Below are 25002 nucleotides of genomic sequence, written 5' to 3'. Positions count from 1 at the left end.
CAGTGTTTGAATTGCTTGGACTTCCACCACTCTTCGTATTGCTCTTATTTTCCTGGCCAATAAATCAACCAGGATTGTTTAGATAGTGCTAAACTTCTAGCTGCTTTTCTCACTTCCAGAATTGTCCTTTCCCTGACCCCTGAGTTCTGATACACTGCTGTTTTATTTCTGAGTAAATCATAAAGTGTGGCATCAGGAATTAAGTGTGACCTCGTTGATGATTGAATTACGATATTTATAGAATTTTCACCCATGTTCACCATGGATCAGGACCCAACCCAGTAACTGCTATCAGTGCTCAAAATAACTGGAAATCCCATCACTGAGCAGATCTTTCTTCCTCATTGTCAGTGTTGTTTTTCATACCGTATATTCATTATTATTCATTACAGAAAATCACTGAGGGGAAACCGGGTGGGCAGTTCCAAACTTCTCCTCAATCTGGTGATGGAGAAAGGGTCTCATGCCCGAAGAGTGGTGTGGGAATCCTTTGTGAAATTGCGCCGCGGCGTTCCAAAGTTGGATAAAATACTGAACGAAATACAAGAACTTGGTACAGTAAAATCACGCACTAAATTAATTATTTCAGACTTGGCTACAGATTATTTTAATAACATTGTGACATTTAAATGATTTATACAGGTTCTGATCCATTTGATTATATGAACATCGCACAAGGTTTATCTGAAGCACCCAATCACTTGAAAGGTAAATGATTAAGTGGATATTACAAAAAACAATTTTGTGTTTACGTGGCATCTTTAACTTGGTAAAACTTTCCAAGGTGCTCGGCAGGAGCATCAACAAATAAAATGTGATTCAAGCTGCAGAAGGGAGCATCAGACTCTTCTGGCAAAGATTAAGGCCTGAATTTTTTGGATGGCAGGGTTTCCCTTCCCGTCAGCCAAAAGGTTGGTGGGGAACCCTGCAGCGATGAGCTGCAGTGGATGGAGAGGAAATTCAGACAATTGCCTTGGCGCAAATCCTGGAACTGAAGGTGAGTTTAAGCGGTCCCACGGTGGGTAGGATAGTAAAGGCCTGAAGGGCTGCAAAGGGGTTGATTGGGATGTCGGGGGGGCAATGTGGGGTGGGGAGGGGTCCTGTGACTATTGGACCTAAAGTGTGGGGTGGGGAGAGAAACCGTCAAAAGCTGAAGGCATCGCCTATTAGTTTAGGGCTGCTGTTGATAAAGAGTCAAGTGTTCTGCTTCTTTCCCAAGCCACCTTTATTTTTCCTTGAACACACTCTTTACAAAGCTCTATCACCACACCAAGTGCCACCTGCAACCCTTTACATATCAGTGTCAATTATTGGATACTTAACATCAATTTGACATGTAATTGGAATGCCTAACATCGCATGCCCAAGATCAAAACCTGTTGTCTTTTGGGCTTCCTCCATGCCAGGTTAACCCTACCATCAATCTAAAAGTTAAGGCTGGGTGGGAAAAGTGGCCAATGGCCTCAATTTGGGCAAGGTGTGCGTTCCATCTGAGAGTAAAGTCGGGCCTAATTTACATCTTTAAAGTGTCGATGGTAGCCATGATGTGGAGATGCCAGTGTTGGACTGGGGTGGGCACAGTAAGAAGTCTTACAACACCAGGTTAAAGTCCAACAGGTTTGATTGGAATCACTAGCTTTTGGAGGAAAGCTCCTTCATCACTCACCTGATGAAGGAGCTACGCTCCGAAAGCTAGTGATGCCAAACAAACCTGTTGTACTTCAACTTGGTGTTGTAAGACTTCTTACGGTATCTTAAAGTGGAAAAGAGAAGTAGGGAGGTGGAAAGATTTGGGAAAGAAATTCTGGACCATAGGTTTCTGCAACTGAAGAACACATGGCCACAATGATTAATTGGTTAACAGTGGTACTGCAAAAATAGCCAGAATTGGATTGTGGAGAACTTACAGGATTGTAGGAAGGACAAGGCCGTGGAAGGATTTTAAAACTATGATGAGAATTTTTAAATTATGCATTCGTCATCTGTGAACGTCGGTCAATAAGCATGTATGTGATGGGTGAATTGGACTTGGTGCAAGTTAGGGCATAGAAAACAGTTTTGGTTGGGTTAAGTGTATGGAGGGTATATGATGGGAGGTCAGTCAGGAGTGAGTACCAGAAATTACTCAAATTTCAAGATAAAGGAATGGATGAGAGTTTGAGCACCAGATGAGGTGAGGCAGGGGTGTCGTCAGGCAGTGTTCTGAAGGTGAAAGTGGACGGCCTGATATGGTGTTGTAGGTGGAATCTCACATCTGTTAAAATACTCAAATGTTCATTTAGCCATTTGTTTAGAGAAGGTAAGAATTTGGGAGCCAGATGTTCAAAGGATGTGGAATCAATATTCTAGGTTGTCTGGGTCGGCCACAAATCCTCAACTATTTTCTGTAGATTCAAGGTACAATTTATTCAGTGTCTGTCCTGTCCTGTAAATATCCAGCAACACATCAACGCGTTGTGGGCGGTTTGCTATGCCCCTCCAATGGCATTTTAATCGACGACAGGAGGTTGTGTGCCGTTGGCTGATGGTGGGATCTTCTGATCCGGCTGTTGTCAGTGGAATTTTGCTTTGAATCCAACTCTCTCTCTCTTTCTCTCTCTCTTTCCCCCCCTCCCCCCAAACCTCCAAAACCACTAGGAAATCCACGGTGAGGGGTCGCTGTCGGTGGGACTGAAAGATCCCATCAGCAAAAAGAGCCAGAATATAGCACCCTCACTATTTCATTTAATCAAACTGTTCATTACTGTTGTCTGTGAAGACTTAAAACTTAGATCCGCATGCACTGTTAGACCCTGTCCATATCTGGCAGGGTTCTGGTACTCTGAAATCCTATACACACTGACAGGATCCTGATCTACCTGGTGAATCCCTGTACACATCCTGGCAGGGTTCTGCTACACTGTAAAACCCCGTACACACCTGGCAGGATCCTGATACACTGTGAAACCTGGTTTTAGAATGTGATATGTAGTTTCATCTTAATACAATCCTCCAATGTGCCTCAAAGTTGCTTTGTGCTCACAAGCAAAGGGCAGTGCCTGAGGCAGATAGTAAGGGTTACCTTTGCCCGCATTAATCTTTTCCCTCCTATCTTTGGCGATAATGCAATCTAATGAAGCATTAAAAGAAAAGACCAGGCAAATATAAAAATAGCTGAGCTAGAGGTAACTGATCAGAGTTTCAGCTGTGGTGGAGCTCTGATGCTAATCTGGCTTTAGATGATCATAGTTCACAGAAACCCAGCACTGTCAGATTGTACACCTTTGTCCATTCAGTCTTGTTCCCCTTTCACTGAACACAACATCCCAGGTAATCTGCAAAAGGTCTGATGTGGTAGCAATGGGACTCCAGATCAATCTTGGTACTGATCCCCTACCGATATCCAGTGCTCTATTTCCCATTACTGCAGAATATAAACACCACTGAAGGATTCAAAGATTGAACTACTATATTCTCTAATGTAGTATAATCAGCATCACGTGTGAATTTGTGATGTCTCTCGTACAGAGCTAGCTCGACAAGACTCATTAACAGAAACAGAAGATCATCTGTTCAATAAATATAGAATCATGTCAGAATTTTCTCAGTGTTGATCACTTTCAAGTGAACTTTCCATTCACTTGAGTTTTTATTGAATTAAATCTGTCGCTTCAGCAAAATGAAGTTGAGAGGTTATATTAATACAACTAACATTGAAAACCACTCTCTATTCTAATTGAAGCTGTCCAACAGAAGCACAAGGTGACACTTAGGGTACAAAATGAAACACTGAGAGTGAACACTATCCTAATAAAGGAGAAGGTTAAGATTTTCCAGCTGGTTGATCGATACGCTGAGTTAACAGTCATTCCTAATGTTCGAGATCGGACACTTGTAGAACATGAACTGCTGGCAAGAGGCCGAGACCATGAAGAGTGGAGAGAGAAACACCTCCGGAGAGAACTAGAAAAAATCCGAACTGATCAATTGTTTCAAAGTAGTTTTTCCTGGAGAAAATCCAAATTTGGGAGTTCAGCCGTAGTGAGTGGAGTCCCGGAAATTGGAAAAACAACAATAGTACAAAAGATTGTTTATGACTGGGCCACTGGGAAAATACACCCTCACTTTCAATTTGTTTTCAGTTTCAAATTCCGGGATTTGAACATTATTAACTGTAGAATAAACCTGAGGAATCTGATACTGGATCAGTATCCTTACTTTGGAAATGTTCTGGACGATCTCTGGAAGAACCCAGAGGGATTACTGTTTAAATTTGATAGTTTGGATGAATTCATGGACAGTATTGATTTTTCTGACAATCTGAGAAATCCAGAACCTCAGTCCATGTGCACAGATCCCGAATGCTGGTGTGAAGTGTCTGACATTGTGTACAGTTTAATACAGCACAAGCTGCTCCCAGGATGTTCAGTGCTAGTGACCAGCCGCCTCACTGAATTACAGCTACTGGAAAAGTCTGAGATCAGTGTCTGGGCAGAAGTCCTGGGATTTGTTGGTGATGAACGGAAGGAATATTTCAACAAGTTTTTTGAAGATCAGGCGGTGGCAACAGATGTTTTCAAACATGTGGAGGAGAACGAGATCCTGTACACCATGTGCTACAACCCTTCCTATTGCTGGATCCTTGGTCTGTCACTGGGTCCGTCCTTTACACAAAGAGACAGGAAACAGCAGCAAGTTCCCAAGACCATCACCCAACTATATTCCTACTATATTTACAACATTCTGAAAAACCATAGCCCAGAGAATGAAAACCCTCAGGATGTGTTTCTGAAGCTTGGTGAGATGGCTTTCGTGGGAGTTTCTGAGAAGAAGATTGTTTTTGAAAATGGAGATTTGATCAAGTATAATCTGCAACCTTCGCAGTTCTTGTCTGGGTTCATGATGGAACTTTTGGAGAGAGATGATTCTGCCCAGAGGGTGGTTTACATATTCGCACACCTCACTATCCAAGAATTTGTCGCTGCACTCGCACAATTTCTGACTCCGGATCCCAGAGACATCCGCAAACTCCTCAATGAAGCTCAGAGCAAGGAAGACGGGCGATTTGAGATATTTCTCCGTTTTGTTGCTGGTCTCTCCTCCCCACAATCGGCTCGGCCTCTGGAGGAGTATCTGGGTGCATTTCTCCATCAAACAATCTGTCAAGTGATTGACTGGGTGAAGGAGAAGGTTGAAGGTCAGATTGGAAACACAGAGACAGAAACTGGAAAAAGGAACCTCCTGAACACATTGCATTACCTGTTTGAGTCTCAGAATAAAACAGTGGCTTGTTCCACATTAGGATATGTGAAAACGCTTACATTTACTGAATTGCGACTGACCCCAATTGACTGTGCGGTCCTGTCTCATGTCATTGGACTCTGTGATACAAGAAAACACCTCGATCTAGAGTTCTGCTTCATTCAGCGTGAAGGACTCCAGCGGCTGGTATCTGTTCTGCACAAATGCCAGGAGTTGAGGTAACTGATTGTTTTGTCCTATAGCTGGTATTTTCGTTGTTGGAGAAACTTTTGCTATGTTACAAAAAACTTTTGCTGTTACAAAAGGGGGAAAAAAGTACCTTTTTAGTCAAAGAAAAGAGATAGAGTTTGAAAAACTTTACAGAATAAGAAGCCAAGTGTATAATGCTGAAGTGGAAACTAAGAATGATGTACAAGTTGCTATTTGGCGCACTTTGTGGTGATTTGAACAATTTTATATTTTTCAGCATAATTGTACAATAATATCGATTTATAACCTTAAATTCCAGTGCCAATCGAAGTATTTGTTTAAACGGGAGCTATTTACCATCTCACCTGTATCCTTTGTATAGGGTTGACAAGGGGATGCAAGTCCTGTATACCATAAATAATTAAATGGTTTCCAGATTGGAGGGTGAAATATATTGGTTAGAAAATAATGTCAAGAGATCTTTTCAAGTCTAATTATCTAAAATTGCTCCCACTTCTATACCTTAAATGAGGAAACTGGTGCTGTTTTAAAGGCTCAAATTGCTCTGTTACACATTTATACCCAGAATGCACTCCACTGGAGAACCAGGAGGAATTTCCAGGAATCTGCCCCACTTAAACTCTGAAGAAGAGTCATACGGACTCGACGTTTCTCTCCCTCCACCGATTCTGCCAGACCTGCTGAGTTTGCCCAGCAATTTCTGTTTTTATTCCATGAGTCCTTCTCTTGACTTTTGCCCTTTTTTCTTTGGCAGCTTATCGAAGGGCTTTTGGAAATCCATGTAGACTACATCTACTGGTTCCCCTTCATCTGCCCTATTACCGACCTCCTCAAAAAACTCCAATAAATTTGTCAAACAAGATTTCCCTTCAGTAAAACCATGTTGTCTTGTTCTAATGAGATGGTGCTTTTCTCAGTGCTTTGTTAAGACTTCCTTCATAACAAATACCAGCAATTTACCCAGTGATTGATGATAGGCTAACTGGCCTGTAGTTAACTTTTTCTCTCTTCCTCCTTACTTGAAAAGTGATGCAACATTTGGCAACTTCCAATCTGATTGGACTGTCCACTAATCCAAGGAATTTTGGAAAATCATAACTAGTGCATCCACTTTCTCCGCAACTATCTCTTTTAGAATTCGAGAATGTAGGTCATCAGGTCCCGGTGTGGTGTGGTTCCAAACTCCAGATTTTAGTCTCTTAAGTTTCTCCTATAATTATTCTCTACTAATATTTATTTTTTTCTCTCTTTAGCCCAGGGTTACCGTTATTAAAATTAGTGTCCTCCACTGTAAGATAGGCACAAACTATTTGTTCAATACCTCTGGCATTTCTTCATTCCCTGTGATTATTTCTCCTGTCTGCTTCTCAGGGAACAAAGTTTACTTTAGCAGCTCTCTTCCTTTTTACATTCAAATAAAAGCTCTTACAATCTGTTTAAATATTTCTGGCTTGTTTACACATCTATGTTTTTCCCATTTTACAAAGTTTCAACTTTGCTGTTTTCTGTAACATTCCCAATCCTCTTTTTGCAACACTGTAAGCCTATTACATAGAATTTTTTTTACAGTGCAGAAGGAGGCCATTCGGCCCATTGAGTCTGCACCGGCTCTTGGAAAGAGCACCCTACCCAAGGTCAACACCATCACCCTATCTCCATAACCCAGTAACCCCACCTAATCCCCATAACCCAGTAACCCCGCCCAACACTAAGGGCAATGTTTGGACACTATGGGCAATTTAGCATGGCCAATCCACCTAACCCGCACATCTTTGGACCGTGGGAGGAAACCGTGGAAGCACCCGTGGAGAATGTGCAGACTCCGCACAGACAGTGACCCAAGGCGGGAATCGAACCCTGGGACCCTGGAGCTGTGAAGCAATTGTGCTGTCCACAATGCTACCGTGCTGCCCTATTATAATAGTCTAATGATATCTTTAACTTCCTGAGTGAGCCACGGATGGTTCTTTCTTGTTACATATTTGTTTTTCAATAGAATATATGTTTGTTAAATGTTTTCTCCTGTTAAGTTACAGCAATACCTTTCAGTCTATTTACCCAATTAACCATCGCCATTACTCCCCTCCATACCGTTGTTTCGATTTAAAGATTTTTATTTGCGATTGAAATACACCTCTTTCAGACTTACCATGGAATTCATTTGAACGATCACTATTTCCCTGTGGAATTACCGATTAACCCTGCCTCGTTACACTATCCTAGACCTGAGACAGCTTTTTCTTCATCGGACGGCACAGTGACCCAGTGGTTAGCACTGTTGCCTCACGGTGCCGAGGACCCAGATTTGATTCCGGCCCTGGGTCACTGTCCACGTAGAGTTTGCACATTCTTCTCGTGTCTCCGTGGGTCTCGCTCCCACAACCCAAAGATGTGCAGGGTAGGCAGATTGGCCGTGCTAAATTGCCCCTTAATTGGAAAAAAAGAATTGGGCACTTCAGCTTATTCTTCATTAATTTCACAACCTATTGTTCCAAGAAAGTGCAACAAAAACAATCTACGGGGTTGCACAGTGGCTAGCACTGCTGCTTCATAGCGCCAGGGATCTGGGTTCAATTCCAGCCTTTGGTGGCTGCCTGTGTGGAGTTTGCACGTTCTTCCCGTGTCTGCGTGGGTTTCCTCCGGGTGCAACGGTTTCCTTCCACGGTCCAGGGATGTGCAGGTCCAGGGATGTGCAGGTTAAGTGGGGTTATGGGGACTTCCGGGTGCGGCGATGACCAGCTGAGTCGCACGTTTCGGCAGCTCCCGGTGAAACGGACTTTTGGGCTCTTGATAGGAGCCCCAACGGCAATTTTGACGGCTAAAAACACTGTGCGGTAAACCAGAAGGGAATCCCCCCTGGATACGGATGAAAAAAGGAGGAGAAAGTGGCCGGATTGCAGTGGATCATTTAGAACAGCGGCAAGGAAGGCAAGCTAAAACCAAGATGGCGTCGGAAGGTGACAGTTTAACATGGGGCCCTGAACAACAAGAGTTCTTGAAATGCTGTGTGGAAGAGATCAAAAAGGAAATGAAGAAAGAGCTGTTGGCCCCGATACTACAGGCGATCGAAGGGCTAAAGGAGGAACAAAAGACCCAGGAGCGAGAGCTTCGGGTCGTGAAGGCAATGGCAGCCGAGAATGAGGACGACATACAGGGCCTGGTGGTGAAGACGGAGACGCAGGAGGCACATCAGAAACGATGTGTGGAAAGGTTGGAGGCACTGGAAAACAACGCAAGGAGGAACAACCTGAGGATTCTTGGTCTTCCTGAAGGTGTGGAGGGAGCGGACGTCGGGGCATATGTGAGCACGATGCTGCACTCGTTAATGGGAGCGGAGGCCCCGGCGGGTCCGTTGGAGGTGGAGGGAGCATACCGAGTGATGGCGCGAGGACCGAGAGCAGGAGAAATTCCCAGAGCCATAGTGGTGAGATTCCTCCGTTTTAAGGATAGAGAAATGGTCCTTAGATGGGCGAAGAAAACTCGAAGCAGTAAATGGGAGAACGCGGTGATCCGCGTTTATCAAGACTGGAGTGCGGAGGTGGCGAGAAGGAGGGCGAGCTTTAATCGGGCCAAGGCGGTGCTTCATAAAAAGAAGATAACATTTGGAATGCTGCAACCGGCAAGACTGTGGATCACATATCGAGGGAGGCACCACTACTTTGAGACGGCGGATGAAGCGTGGACTTTTATTGTGGAAGAAAAACTGGAATGAGCGGGTTATTAAAAAGAACGTTCGAACAAAGTGGTGGGGCGAATGTGGGGGGCAAAGAGGGGTTTTATGTACTAGTCCTGCGATGTGGTAACTTTTCTCTCTCCCACAGGTGGTGATGGGGGGAGGAGGGGAGGTGGAGGAGATGGGGCGTTGGCCATTGGGGGCGGGGCCAAGGGAGAAGCGCGGGCTTGGTTCCCGCGCTATGATAATCATGGCGGGAATTGAGAAGCAGGAAGGAGGGGGCGTCGCACGGTGCGAGCCGAGGTCACGGGGGGAAGCCGAGGTCAGCCAGAGTTTGCTGACTCCTGGGAGCAACATGGAGGGAGTAATTACGCTAGCGGGGGATCTAGCGGGGGGGGGGGGGTGGGAGGGGGAATTACTGAGTTGCTGCTGCTGGGGAGAGGGGGGAGCTGGTATGGGAGAGGATGGGCGGGGGGGGCACCGCCTGGGGGAGATACAGCTGCGTGGGAACCGGGTGAGGAGCTGGATAAAGGTGATGGCTAATCGACAAGGGGGGGGGGGTTAGGAAGCCCCCCAACTCGGCTGATCACGTGGAACGTGAGAGGGCTGAACGGGCCGATAAAGAGGGCATGGGTACTCGCACACCTGAAGAAACTTAAGGCAGATGTGGTTATGTTACAGGAAACGCACCTGAAACTGATAGACCAGGTTAGGCTACGCAAAGGATGGGTGGGGCAGGTGTTCCATTCGGGGCTAGATGCGAAAAACAGGGGGGTGGCTATATTAGTGGGGAAGCGGGTAATGATCGAGGCAAAGACTATAGTGGCGGATAACGGGGGTAGATACGTGATGGTGAGTGGCAAACTACAGGGGGAGACGGTGGTTTTGGTAAACGTATATGCCCCGAACTGGGATGATGCCAATTTTATGAGGCGGATGCTAGGACGCATTCCGGACCTAGAGATGGAAAAGCTGATAATGGGGGGAGATTTTAATACGGTGTTGGAACCAGGGCTGGATAGGTCGAAGTCCAGGACTGGAAGGAGGCTGGCAGCAGCCAAGGTACTTAAAGATTTTATGGAGCAGATGGGAGGTGTAGACCCGTGGAGATTTAGCAGACCTAGGAGTAAGGAGTTCTCGTTTTTCTCCTATGTCCATAAAGTCTACTCGCGAATAGACTTTTTTGTGCTGGGTAGGGCATTGATCCCGAAGGTGAAGGGAATGGAGTATACGGCTATAGCCATTTCGGATCACGCTCCACACTGGGTGGACTTGGAGATAGGGGAGGAAACAGGAGGGCGCCCACCCTGGAGAATGGACATGGGACTAATGGCAGATGAGGGGGTGTGTCTAAGGGTGAGGGGGTGCATTGAAAAGTACTTGGAACTCAATGATAATGTGGAGGTCCAGGTGGGAGTGGTCTGGGAGGCGTTGAAGGCGGTGGTTAGAGGGGAGCTGATATCAATAAGGGCACATAAAGGGAAGCAGGAGAGTAAGGAACGGGAGCGGTTGCTGCAAGAACTTTTGAGGGTGGACAGACAATATGCGGAAGCACCGGAGGAGGGACTGTACAGGGAAAGGCAAAGGCTACATGTAGAATTTGACTTGCTGACTACAGGCACTGCAGAGGCACAATGGAGGAAGGCACAGGGTGTACAGTACGAATATGGGGAGAAGGCGAGCAGGTTGCTGGCACACCAATTGAGGAAAAGGGGAGCAGCGAGGGAAATAGGGGGAGTGAGGGATGAGGAAGGAGAGATGGAGCGGGGAGTGGAGAGAGTGAATGGAGTGTTCAAGACATTTTATAAAAAATTATATGAAGCTCAACCCCCGGATGGGAGGGAGAGAATGATGGGCTTCTTGGATCGGCTGGAATTTCCCAAGGTGGAAGAGCAGGAAAGGGTGGGACAGGGAGCACAGATCGAGGTAGAAGAAGTGGTGAAAGGAATTAGGAGCATGCAGGCGGGAAAGGCCCCGGGACCGATGGATTCCCAGTCGAATTCAAGAGAAAATATGTGGACTTGCTCGGCCCGGTACTGACGAGGACCTTTAATGAGGCAAAGGAAAGGGGACAACTGCCCCCGACTATGTCTGAAGCAACGATATCGCTTCTCTTAAAGAAGGAAAAGGACCCGCTACAATGCGGGTCCTATAGACCTATTTCCCTCCTAAATGTAGATGCCAAGGTCCTGGCCAAGGTAATGGCAATGAGAATAGAGGAATGTGTCCCGGGGGTGGTCCACGAGGACCAAACTGGGTTTGTGAAGGGGAGACAGCTGAACACGAATATACGGAGGTTGTTAGGGGTAATGATGATGGCCCCACCAGAGGGAGAAACGGAGATAGTAGTGGCGATGGATGCCGAGAAAGCATTTGATAGAGTGAAGTGGGATTATTTGTGGGAGGTGTTGAGGAGATTTGGTTTTGGAGAGGGGTATGTTAGATGGGTGCAGCTGTTGTATAGGGCCCCAGTGGCGAGCGTAGTCACGAATGGACGGGGATCTGCATATTTTCGGCTCCATAGAGGGACAAGGCTGGGATGCCCTCTGTCTCCATTATTGTTTGCACTGGCGATTGAGCCCCTGGCGATAGCGTTGAGGGGTTCCAAGAAGTGGAGGGGAGTACTTCGGGGAGGAGAAGAACACCGGGTATCTTTGCATGCGGACGATTTGCTACTATACGTGGCGGACCCGGCGGAGGGGATGCCAGAAATAATGCGGATACTTGGGGAGTTTGTGGATTTTTCAGGGTATAAATTGAACATGGGGAAAAGTGAGTTGTTTGTGGTGCATCCAGGGGAGCAGAGTAGAGAAATAGAGGACCTACCGTTGAGGAAGGTAACAAGGGACTTTCGTTACCTGGGGATCCAGATAGCTAAGAATTGGGGCACATTGCATAGGTTAAATTTAACGCGGTTAATGGAACAGATGGAGGAGGATTTCAAGAGATGGGATATGGTATCCCTGTCACTGGCAGGGAGGGTGCAGGCGGTTAAGATGGTGGTCCTCCCGAGATTCCTCTTTGTGTTTCAGTGCCTCCCGGTGGTGATCACGAAGGCCTTTTTTAAAAGGATTGAAAAGAGCATCATGGGTTTTGTGTGGGCCGGGAAGACCCCGAGAGTGAGGAAGGGATTCTTACAGCGTAGCAGGGATAGGGGGGGGGCTGGCACTACCGAGCCTAAGTGAGTATTATTGGGCCGCTAATATTTCAATGGTGAGTAAGTGGATGGGAGAGGAGGAGGGAGCGGCGTGGAAGAGATTAGAGAGGGCGTCCTGTAGGGGGACTAGCCTACAGGCTATGGTGACAGCCCCATTGCCGTTCTCACCGAGGAACTACACCACAAGCCCGGTGGTGGTGGCTACACTGAAGATATGGGGACAGTGGAGACGTGGTGGCATAGGGGAAAGACTGGAGCCTTGGGGGGGGGTCCCCGATAAGAAACAATCATAGGTTTGCCCCGGGGGGAATGGATGGGGGATATGGAATGTGGCAAAGAACAGGAATAACGCAACTGAAAGATCTGTTTGTGGATGGGAAGTTTGCGAGTCTGGGAGCGCTGACCGAGAAATATGGGTTGCCCCAAGGGAATGCATTCAGGTATATGAAACTGAGGGCTTTTGCGAGGCAACAGGTGAGGGAATTCCCGCAGCTCCCGACACAAGAGGTGCAGGACAGAGTGATCTCAAAGACATGGGTGGGGGATGGTAAGGTGTCAGATATATATAGGGAAATGAGGGACGAAGGGGAGACTATGGTAGATGAACTAAAAGGGAAATGGGAAGAAGAGCTGGGGGAGGAGATCGAGGAGGGGCTGTGGGCAGATGCCCTAAGTAGGGTAAACTCGTCGTCCTCGTGTGCCAGGCTAAGCCTGATTCAGTTTAAGGTATTACACAGGGCACATATGACTGGAGCACGGCTCAGTAAATTTTTTTGGGTGGAGGATAGGTGTGCGAGGTTCTCGAGAAGCCTAGCGAATCATACCCATATGTTTTGGTCATGCCCGGCACTACAGGGGTTTTGGATGGGGGTGACAAAGGTGCTTTCAAAAGTAGTAGGAATCCGGGTCGAACTAAGCTGGGGGTTGGCTATATTTGGGGTTGCACAAGAGCCGGGAGTGCAGGAGGCGAGAGAGGCCGATGTTTTGGCCTTTGCGTCCCTAGCAGCCCGGCGCAGGATATTGCTAATGTGGAAAGAAGCCAAGCCCCCGGGGGTGGAGACCTGGATAAATGACATGGCGGGGTTTATAAAGCTAGAGCGGATTAAGTTCGTCCTAAGGGGGTCGGCTCAATGGTTCACCAGGCGGTGGCAACCGTTCGTCGAATACCTCGCAGAAAGATAGACGGAATGGGAAAAAGAAGGCAGCAGCAGCAGCCCAGGATCGGGGGGTGGGGAGGGGTGGAGGGGGGGGGGGGGGTGGAGGAGGAACCAGAAGGACTCTCAGGGTTGTTAATATATACTGTATAGTATGTATAGGTCGTTGCTACGGATAATTATATATTGGACTGTTAAATTATATTTTTGGAGAGTGTTACCTGTGACAAGGCAGTTGCCAATTAGGGCTAGTTTTCATTTTTGTTATTTATTATTTATTCATTTTTTTTTTGTTTGTTTATAAAATAGGTCATTGTTATTTGTGTTGTTATAATATTGTGTAAAGGATGCACAATGTACTGTGTTGGTTGACCAAAAATTTTCAATAAAATATTTAATAAAAAAAAAACAATCTCTCAGTTTCTTGTGCCGATGATCTCGCCTCTGCTCTCAGTGCAAACCAGTCACTGACACATCTAGATTTGGGTTATAATAAACTGGGAAATTCAGGAGTGAAACGATTACTTGCAACTCTAAGGAATCCAGATTGTAAAATACAGAACCTGGAGTAAGTACCAGATTGTGAGAGATTATGTTTAAAACAACTGGATGTCTGACACTGTACATTACATACGAACTTATGGAATAGGATCAGAAGTATACCAATTGCCCCCTCGAGCCTTCTCCAACATTCAGATAAGACCATTACTAATCTTTTTAATAAATTTAGAGTACCAAGTTAGTTTTTTCCAATTAAGGAGCAATTGAGCATGGCCAATCCACCTAACCTGCATATCTTTGGATTGTTGGGGTGAAACCCACGCAGACACTGGGAGAATGTCCAAACTCCACACAGACTGTGCCCTGGGGCTGGGATCGACGCCGTAGGAACTGCTGATCTCCTGTGTGTTTTGACTTGCAGATTCCCAAATACCTCCATTACCTTTAATTCCCTTGCCTAACAAGGATCCATCTACCACTGCCTTAAAAATATTAAATGACCTGTCTCCACCACCACCTGTGACGGAATTCCAAAGTCACAAAACCCTCAGTCATAAAAACTCTCCTCATCTTTGTCCTAAAAGGGCAACCCCTCATTTTAAAATAGCTGTCCCAAGTCCTGGACATGCACATGAGAGCATTCTGTCCATATCCAACTTGTCAAGACAATTCAGCATCTTTTATACTTCAGTCAAGTCCCATCTCACTCTTCCAAACTCCAGTGGAAACAAGCCCAGTCTGTCTACCTTATCTTCATAACTCGCTCATTCCAGGTAGCAATCTGTAAACCTACCCTGAACTGCCTCCAATGCATTTACATTCTTGAGGAAACCAAAACTGCACACAGTTTTGATGGTGCAGTCTCAACAATGCCCTGTATCACTGAAGCATAATATCCTTACTAAGGATAGCATTCCATAAGCCGCCTTAATTACTTGCTGTGCCTGGATACCAACGCTTTGTGACTCACACCAGAACATCTCGGTCCCTCTGCACCTCGTAATTATGCAGCCATTCTCCATTGAAATAATGCTCCCCCTTTTTTATTCTTCCTAGCATGGTGAACAAGTTCACATTTTCCCTCATTATACTTCATCTTCCAGGGCGGCACGTAGTACAGTGGGTAGCATTGTTGCTTCACAGCTCCAGGGTCCCAGGTTCGATTCCTGGCTGGGTCACTGTCTTTGTGGAGCCTATACGTTCTCCCCGTGTCTGCGTGGGTGACCTCCGGTTGCTCCGGTTTCCTCCCACAGTCCAAAGATGTGCAGGTTAGGTGAATTGGCCATGTTGAATTGCCATGGTGTCAACAAATGTTGGGTGGGATGACGGGGATAGGGTGGAGGTGTGGGCTTAAGTAGGGTGTTCTTTCCAAGGGCTGGTGTAGGCCAAATGGCCTCCTTCTTATCTGTAAAGTCTATGAAATCTATGATTATTACCCACTCACTCAACTCATCTATATCCGTCTGGAACCTCCTTGTGTCCTCCCATAACATACTGTCCTACCTATCTTTGTCATCTACAAATTTAGCTACCATGCCTTCAATCCCCGTCATTGATATAAATTGTTCAAAGTTGAGGCCCCATTAGACCCCCTGCATGATTCCACTCGTCACATCCTGCCAATCAGACAAGGACACATTTATGCATTCTGTATTTTATGCCAGTCTCACAACCTTCTGTTCATGCTAATATGTTAACCCCTCCACCATATCCTTTTATTTTCTGCAATAACCTTTACTGTGGCACCTTTCAACTGCCATCTGGAAATCCAAGGACAGTGTGTCTGCAAGTTGCCCTTTATCAACAGTGCATGTTGGTCCTTCAAGGAGTTTACTTATCAGCAATAGTGTCATTAATGAACACTGCACATCATTATCACTATCGGTATTAGTGTTATTGATCAAATCCACGGATTTAATCCGATTGCTATAACGTGTTTGTCTCTGATCTCCAAGCCTGGTAGTAACAGCCTCACAAATTCTCACCTCTCCTCCCCGTACAAACCAGTCACTGTGAAAAATAATAAATTCTTCACCCGTCAGTCTGGCCTCAATAAAACTCGAGATGGATTTGTAGGCATAGCATTAGTTATTTTTATTTGACTTGCAAGTCTGACTCGTATCACACAAACCCAGAATGCAAGCTGCCTCCTGGGTCTCCAGAATCGAGTGATTCTGTAGAACAAAGAAATCTCTACCAACACATTCAAATGGCATCAAGTTTCACATACACGATTCCCATAGGTCATCCTATACCCCTCCTGACCTTGCCATACATCCTAATTGGCTCACTTCTCCTCCCTTTCCCTGGCCTCTTATTACCCAGCATCCTTTTCTCCTCATACTCTGAACACCCCATCCCCCCTTCTTTGCCATGCTCTCTGAAATCCTTTGTCTGTGAACTAACATGAATTAAACCAGCCTATATCTACATTACAGGAACTAATATCTTTAAATTAACTATTTTATATCACAATCGTCAACTGATAGGTCTGAATGTGAGTTACAATAAACTGCGTGAATCAGGAGGGAAACTTTAAATAATGGAAAATTATTCTCCGTAATGTGCAACAGAATAAAAATGTGGACAAAAGAATAAAACGTATGGCATATATGGTATTGTACTGTACAGTTTCACTAACTTTAATTATACATTCAGCTATAGATTTAAACTTTAAAACTTGTCTGCTTAAAATTAGAAACTGCGGAAATATGCTGCAAAGGCAGTTCGCAAACTATCAGTCTGTGGCACTGAGAACCCCAACTGTAAAATACAGAAACTGTGTGAGATTGTGTTTATGATAACGGGATGTCTAACACTGTACAGTACCATTAATATCAGTCACAGTGTTATTAATATCGACAGCAACTTGCATTTATAAAGCACCTTTATCAAAGTAAAACTCCCGAGGCACTTCACAGGAACGATATTGAATAGATTTGTGCACCAAGGAAGATAAGGAGATATTAGGACAGGTCACCAAAAGACAAATCAAAGAATTTGTTTATTCAGAAAAGAGAGCGAGGTGAGCTTCAAGATACTGCTGTCAACAGCAATTATCATCATTTGTAATATTCTTAATAAACTCTGTTCATTGTTGTTAGTATCAGCAATATTATTATAAAAATGCTGCTAATTATTAATAGGCACAAATAAACTTGGCAAAGTTGAAGTCCATCAAATCAAAGGGATAGTGGCAGCATCGATATAAAGTTGGCTCCGTGTTAGGAAACGACGGTAGTGGTGAAAGATAGTTTTCAGATGGAGGATGGACACTGTGGTACAGTATGTTCACTTTTCTTAATATATATCAACAACAAACTGGGGAGTTAGTGACTTGTTAATATTGTCACTGGACTCATGATGCATCGATCCAAAGTAATGCTCTGAGACCCTGGGTTTGAATCCCACCATGGCAGATGGTGACATGTGAAATCAAGAAAAACAAATTAAAGGTCTAATGATGACCATGAAAATTGGATGTTGCTAATCTCTCAATGGAGGATGCCTGTTGAAATCTACCCGTGGTTAAGTGTAGTCTCGTATACACTTAACTGAGCAGAAATTTAAACTACACGTCTCGGATGCAAAATGTAATCTTAATTGTGTGTATTGATTATAATTGAGAATTTGAAATCTTCTTGTGGTCACAAATCAAATATTCTCAAGAAAGTCCCTGCCAGCAGAAGACTTTTCCGAGATATAATTAAACTTAGTAGCTTACAAACGACATGAACTTTGAAAATACAGTAATTGTTTCTTGCTCAAAGCAAAACAGCTTGCGCAGACTTAGAGTTAGAATAGAAATATGAAAATACAGAATAAAGATAGCAAATAGTCAGGTAAATAGCATCGGGTGATTCCGGAATCAAGATGGCTGCCCGGACCACTATCTTTAAGGAATTTGTTATCAACCTGAGTCAATTTGTTCCTACCCTTCTAACATGCTGATTGGTTTGGATGAGTCTTCAATACATTTGATTCGATGATTAGTTGTCAATCATCAATGCAACATAGGCTTGACTACGTTGCACCTTTGGATTCCTTCTGTGTGTTGAAATGTAAGCTTACACTTCTCATTTGGTTTGGTATTTTGAACAATGGCAGATTCATGCTAACTCTGGTGTTAATTTGACATTGATGAAATTGTTGCACTGTTCAATACTTTTGCAAATGTTTCAAACAAATTCTGTGTGCTTGCAGATTTTTCTGTAAACTATGTGGTTTTTAAATTGATATGGGATTAATTCAGCTCTGTAGTTCAGGACAGAATCCATTTTAAAATGGTTTTCAAACTGGGTTGTTTTTAAATCTATAATCAATACTCCTTTTTACCTATCAAAAATATCACATTCCCTTCAGTGCCATTCAAGTTTATGCCAGAGACATGGCAGCACTGATAGAAATAGAAATTGTGTTTCTTTAATGTCTCACATTTTGCATTATTATTTTCAGTAATAATCTTTTAAACACTGGAGATTTACTCTGATCCTTGTTATTTTTCTCATTCTGATTCCCAGGCTGTATAATAATGGTCTCACAGATTCTTGTGCCAAGGATCTCACCTCCGCCCTCAGTACAAACCTGTCACTGATGTTTCTGACCTTGAAAAATAATCAGCTGGGGGATTCAGGAGTGAAGCTACTATCTGCCGTTCTGAGGAATCCGGACTGTAAAATAAAGAAACTGGAGTAAGTACCAGACTGAGAGATTGTGCTTATAATGACTGGTGTCTGACATTATTTTGTTTTAAGTCACAGAATCATAGAACTGGTAAGGCACAGAAGGAGGCCATTCAGCCTATCGTGTCCGTACCAATGCTCCAAATGTGCATTCTGACTCTGCACGTTGTTTCTATTCAAAAGGTTATCTAACACCTCTCTCAAGTCTCCTCTCAGCCTTTTATCCCCAAGGAGGCCAGCCCCAATCCGATATAACCTCATAACTGAGCCATTCTTGTAAACCTCATCTGTGCCCTCTCCAGTGCCTGGCAGGGAAGACCGTGAACAGCAATGGCAGGAGTTTGGGGGAATTATTCAGGAGGCACAACACCAATTCATCCCAAGGAGGGGACAACATGCTAAGGGGAGGATGATGCATCCATGGCTGACGAGGGAAGTCAAGGACAGCATTAGCTTACAAAGTGGTGAGAATTAGTGGGAAGCTAGAGAATTGGGAAGCCTTTAAAAGCGAGCAGAGGACATCTAAAAAAGAAATAAAGGGGGAGAAGATGAAATATGAATGTAAGCGAGCTAATAATATAAAAGAAGACAGTAAGAGATTTTTTTCAATATATAAAAGGTATAAAAGGTAAGAGAGAAACAAAAATAGCCATTGGACCACTGGAAATTGAGGCTGGAGCAATAATAATAGGAAACCGAGAAATGGCAGACAAACTGAATAGTTGCTTTGCATCAGTCTTCAGGGTGGAAGACACCAGTGGGATGCCAGAGCTCCTGGAGAATCAGAGGCACAGGTGAGTGTAATGGCCATCACTACGAAGAAGGTTCTGGGGAAATTGAATGGTCTGAAGGTGGATAAATAATTTGGACCGGTTGGACTACACTCCAGGGTTCCAAAAGAGGTAGCTGAGGAGATTGTGGAGGCATTGGTGGTGATCTTTCAGGAATCATTGGAGTCAGAGGACTGGAAAGTGGCTAATGACCGCTGTTTAAGGAGGGAGGGAGGCAGGAGATGGGAAATTATAGGCCGGTTAACCTGACTTCGGTCATTGGTAATATCTTATAGTCAGTTATGAAAGATGAGATTGCAGAGTACTTGGAAGTGCATGATAAAATAGGACTGAGTCAGCACGGCTTTGTCAAAGGGACGTCATGTCTGACAAATCTGTTTGAGTTCTTTGAGGAGGTAACAAGGAAGTTAGTCAAAGGAGAACCAGTGGCGTGAATTTATTTAGATTTCCAGAAGATCTTTGACAAGGTACCACATAGACTGTTAAATATGTTAAGAGCCCATGGTGTTAAGGGTAAGACACTGGCATGGATAGAGGATTGGCTGACTGGCAGAAGGCAGAGTGGGGATAAAGGGGTCTTTTTCAGGGTGGCAGCCGGTGATTTGTATTGTGCCTTGGGACTGTGCTGGGACTTCAACTTTTCACAATGTACATTAATGATCTGGAAGAAGGAGCTGAAGGCACTGTTGCGAAGTTTGCAGATGAGACAAAGATCTGGTAGTATTGAGGAAGCGGGGGGCTGCAGAAGGATTTGGACAGACTAGGAGTGGGCAATGAAGAGACAGATGAAATACAATGTGGAAAAGTATGAGGTTATACACTTTGGAAGGAGGAATAGAGGCAAAGACTATTTTCTAAATGGGGAAATGCTTCGGAAATCTGAAGCACGAAGATTCGACTTGGAAGTCCTTCTTCAAGATTCTCTTAGGTTAACGTGCAGGTTCAGTTGGCAGTTAGGAAGGCAAATGCAATGTTAGCATTCAAGTTGAGAGGGCTAAAATACAAGACCAAGGATGTACTTCTGAGGCTGTATAAGAAAAAAGAAAATTACAGCACAGGAACAGGCCCTTTGGCCCTCCCAGCCTGCACCGATCCAGATCCTTTATCTAAACCTGTCGCCTATTTTCCAAGGATCTACTTCCCTCTGTTCTCCGCCGTTCATATATCTGTCTAGATGCATCTTGAACGATGCTATCATGCCCACTTCTACCACCTCCGCTGGCAAAGCGTTCCAGGCACCCACCGCCCTCTGCGTAAAAAACTTTCCACGCACATCTCCCTTAAACTTTCCCCCTCCCACCTTGAAATCGTGACCCCTTGTAATTGACATCCCCACTCTTGGTAAAAGCTTGTTGCTATCCACCCTGTCCATACCACTCATAATTTTGTAGATCTCAATCAGGTTCCCCCCTCAACCTCCGTCTTTCCAACGAAAGCAATCCTAATCTATTCAACCTTTCTTCATAGCTAGCACCCTCCATACCAGGAAACATCCTGGTGAACCTCCTCTGCACCCTCTCTAAAGCATACACATCTTTCTGGTAATGTGGCGACCAGAACTGCACGCAGTATTCCAAATGTGGCCGAACCAAAGTCCTATACAACTGCAACATGACCTGCTGACTCTTGTACTCAATACCCCATCTGATGAAGGCAAGCATGCTGTATGCCTCCTTGACCACTCTATCGACCTGCATTGCCACCTTCAGGGTACAATGGACCTGAACTCCCAGATCTCGCTGGGCGTGAATTTTCCCCAGGACACTTCCATTGACCATAGAGTCCGCTCTTGAATTAGATCTTCCAAATTGCATCACCTCGCATTTGCCTGGATTGAACTCCATCTGCCATTTCTCTGCCCAACTCTCCAATCTATCTATATTTTGCTGTATTCTCTGAGAGTCCTCCTCGCTATCTGCAACTCCACCAATCTTAGTCTCATCTGCAAAACTTGCTAATCAGACCACCTATACCTTCGTCCAGATCATTTATGTATATCACAAACAACAGTGGTCCGAGCACGGATCCCTGTGGAACACTACTAGTCACCTTTCTCCATTTTGAGACACTCCCTTCCACCACTACTCTCTGTCTCCTGTTGCCCAGCTAGTTCTTTATCTATCTAAGTAGTACACCCTGAACCTCATACGACTTCACTTTTTCCATCAACCTGCCATGGGAAAACTTTATCAAACGCCTTACTGAAGTCCATGTATATGACATCTACAGCCCTTCCCTCATCAATTAACCTTGTCACTTCCTCAAAGAATTCTATTAGGTTTGTCAGACATGACCTTCCCTGCACAAAACCATGCTGCCTATCACTGATAAGTCTATTTTCTTCCAAATGTGAATAGATCCTATCCCTCAGTATCTTCTCCAACAGCTTGCCTACCACTGACGTCAAGCTCACAGGTCTATAATTCCCTGGATTATCCCTGCTACCCTTCTTAAACGAAGGGACAACATTAGCAATTCTCCAGTCCCCCGGGACCTCACTCGTGCTCAAGGATGCTGCAAAGATATCTGTTAAGGCCCCAGCTATTTCTTCCCTCAGTATCCTGGGATAGATCCCATCTGGACCTGGGGACTTGTCCACCTTAGTGCCTTTTAGAATACATAAAACTTCCCCATTTCTTATGCCGACTTGACCTAGAGTATTTAAACATCCATCCCTAGCCTCAACATCCGTCATGTCCCTCTCCTTGGTGAATACCGATGCAAAGTACTCATTAAGAATCTCGCCCATTTCCTCTGACTCCACGTATAAATTTCCTCTTTTGTCTTTGAGTGGGCCAATCCTTTCTCTAGTTACCCTCTTGCTCCTTATATACGAATAAAAGGCTTTGGGATTTTCCTTAACCCTGTTAGCCAAAGATATTTCACGATGCCTTGTAGCCCTCTTTATTGCGCGTTTGAGATTTGTCCTACTTTCCCGATATTCCTCCAAAGCTTTATCAGCTTTAAGTCGCCTAGATCATATGTATGCTTCCTTTTTCATTTTAGCTAGTCTCACAATTCCACCCGTCATCCATGGTTCCCTAATCTTGCCATTTCTATCCCTCATTTTCACAGGGACATGTCTGTCCTGCACTCTAATCAACCTTTCCTTAAAAGACTCCCACATTTCAAATGTGGATTTACCTTAACCAGCTGCTCCCAATCCACATTCCCTAGCTCCTGCCGAATTTTGTTATACTGGGACTTTACCCAATTTAGCACTTTTCCTTTAGGACCACTCTCGTCTTTGTCCATGAGTATTGTAAAACGTACGGAATTGTGATCGCTATTCCCAAATTAATCACTGACTGAAGCTTCAACCACCTGGCCGAGATCATTCCCCAATACCAGGTCCAGTATGGCCCCTTCCCGAGTTGGACTATTTACAGACTGCTCTAAAAAACGCTCCTGGATGCTCCTTACAAATGCTGCTCCATCCACGCCTCCAACACTACATGAGTCCCATTCAATGTTGAGGAAGTTAAAATCTCCCATCACGACCACCCTATTGCTCCTATATTTTTCTATAATGTGTTTGCATATTTGTACCTGTACTTCAAGCTCGCTTTTGGGAGGCCTGAAGTGAAGTCCCAACAATGTTACTGCACCCTTCCTATTTCTTAGCTCTACCCATAGTGCCTCAGTGCTCGAATCCCCCATCGTGCCCTCCTTAATCACAGCTGTCATATCATCTCTGACCAGTAATGCAACTCCTCCACCCCTTTTACCTCCCTCTCCATCCCTCCTGAAGCATCTATGCCCTGGGATATTTAGTTGCCAGTCTTGCCCTTCCCTCAACCAAGTCTCAGTTATACCAATAACACCATTTTCCCAGCTACTAATCCAAGCCCTAAATTCATCTGCCTTACCTGCCACACTTCTCGCATTAAAACAAATGCACCTCAGGCCACCTGTCCCTTTGCGTCCATCATCCCTTCCCTGGCTACCCTTCCCCTTAATCACATTGAGTTTAATATCTAGTACCTTACCGGCTTTAGTTGCTGCCTCTTTAATGACCTCAACTTCCTAATCTGGTCCCCATCCCCCTGCCACATTAGTTTAAAGAACAGTGTTGGCAAAAGCACCCCCTAGGACATTGGTTCCAGTCCTGCCCAGGTGTAGACCATCCGATTTGTAATGGTCCCACCGCTCCCAGAACCGGTTCCAATGCCCATAAATCTGACCCCCCTCCCCCCTGCACCATCTCTCAAGCCACGTATTCATTCTGACTATTCTTGAATTTCTACTCTGACTGTCTCGTGGTACTGGTAGCAATCCTGAGATTACTACCTTTGTGGTCCTACTTTTTAACTTATCTCCTAACTCCCTACATTTTGATTGCAGGACCTCATCCCGTTTTATACCTATATCGTTGGTGCCTATATGCACCACGACAACTGGCTGTTCACCCTCCCCCTTCAATATGTCCTGCAGTCGATCTGAGACATCCCTGACCCGTACACCCGGGAGGCAACATACCATTCGGTAGTCTAATTTTTGGCCACAGAAACGCCTGTCTACTCCCCTTATGATTGAATCCCCTATGCCAGAGCCCTGCCAGTCTTTTTCCCGCCCTTCTGTGCAGCAGAGCCAGCCACGGTGCAATGAGCCTGGCTACTACTGCCTTCCCCTGGTGAGTCATCTCCCCCAACAGTATCCAAAACGATATACCTGTTTTGGAGGGAGATGACCGCAGGGGCACCTGCACTGCCTTCCTGCTCCTTCTCTGCCTTTTGGTCACCCATTCCCTGTCCCTGAACGTGCGATCCACAAGCTCCTCGGCATCGCGGATGCTCCAAAGTGAGTCCATCCGCAGCTCCAGAGCCGTCATGCGGTCTAACAGGAGCTGGAGCTGGACGCACTTCCCGCACATGAAGGAGTCAGGGGCATCGGCCGCGCCCCTGAACTCCCACATTGAGCACGAGGAGCATTACACGGGTCTGGAATCTCCTGCCATTTTACACTTTACCTTAACTGATTACAAATATAATATCAAATAATGAATAAGTGAAAGGACTAAAGATTTTACTTACCAATCACAATATTTACCAACACACGAAGAGTTAAATTTCTCCCAGCTACTGCTAATTGGTGCACTTTCTTTACCAGCCAATCAGCTTTGCTGTGATGTCACTCTTCAAGGTAAATTTTAAAAGAGGTAAACTTACCTTCACGACAGACCCCTGGCCACTGCCTCCACCGGAAATCTGAAGGCCACTTTTCCTGCAAGGTACGTTTTTAAAGAGGTAAACTTACCTTCCCGACAGACCTCTGCTCCCGCCGAAAATCTGAAGGCTGCTTCTCCTGCAGCTGTGTCCCTGCCACTCTCCCGCGCTCTTTCACTGTGTCCCTGCCGCTCTCCTCGTGCTCTTTCACTGTGCCTCCGCCGCTCTCCTCGCGCTCTTTCACAGTGTCCCCGCCGCTCTCCTTGCACTCTTTCACAGTGTCTCCGCCGCTCTCCTCGCACTCTTTCGCTGTGCCCCCGCCGCTCTCCTCGCGCTCTTTTATCCTGTGTCCCTGCCTGGTCAGACCCCATTTGGAGTATTGTGAGCAGTTTTGGTCCCGTATCTAAGGAAGGATGTGCTGGAGTTGG

At 45.2% G+C, this 25002-nt stretch overlaps 1 protein-coding gene across 1 annotated transcript in view; it reads left to right on the top strand.

Annotated features, from left to right (window-relative positions):
• The window catches only part of LOC140411386 (uncharacterized), a 190482-nt gene that overhangs the window by 92927 nt on the left and 72553 nt on the right, over nucleotides 1-25002 (top strand). The window contains 5 exon segments of the mRNA XM_072500500.1: nucleotides 393-553; nucleotides 643-708; nucleotides 3722-5459; nucleotides 13842-14003; nucleotides 18457-18627. Coding sequence (XP_072356601.1) covers nucleotides 393-553; nucleotides 643-708; nucleotides 3722-5459; nucleotides 13842-14003; nucleotides 18457-18627 — 2298 coding nt within the window.

Source organism: Scyliorhinus torazame, chromosome 4, assembly GCF_047496885.1.
Source record: "Scyliorhinus torazame isolate Kashiwa2021f chromosome 4, sScyTor2.1, whole genome shotgun sequence".
Classification (NCBI taxonomy): Eukaryota; Metazoa; Chordata; class Chondrichthyes; order Carcharhiniformes; family Scyliorhinidae; genus Scyliorhinus; species Scyliorhinus torazame.
The sequence above is the reverse complement of the archived record's forward strand: the minus strand, read 5'-3'. Positions and strand labels throughout refer to the sequence as shown.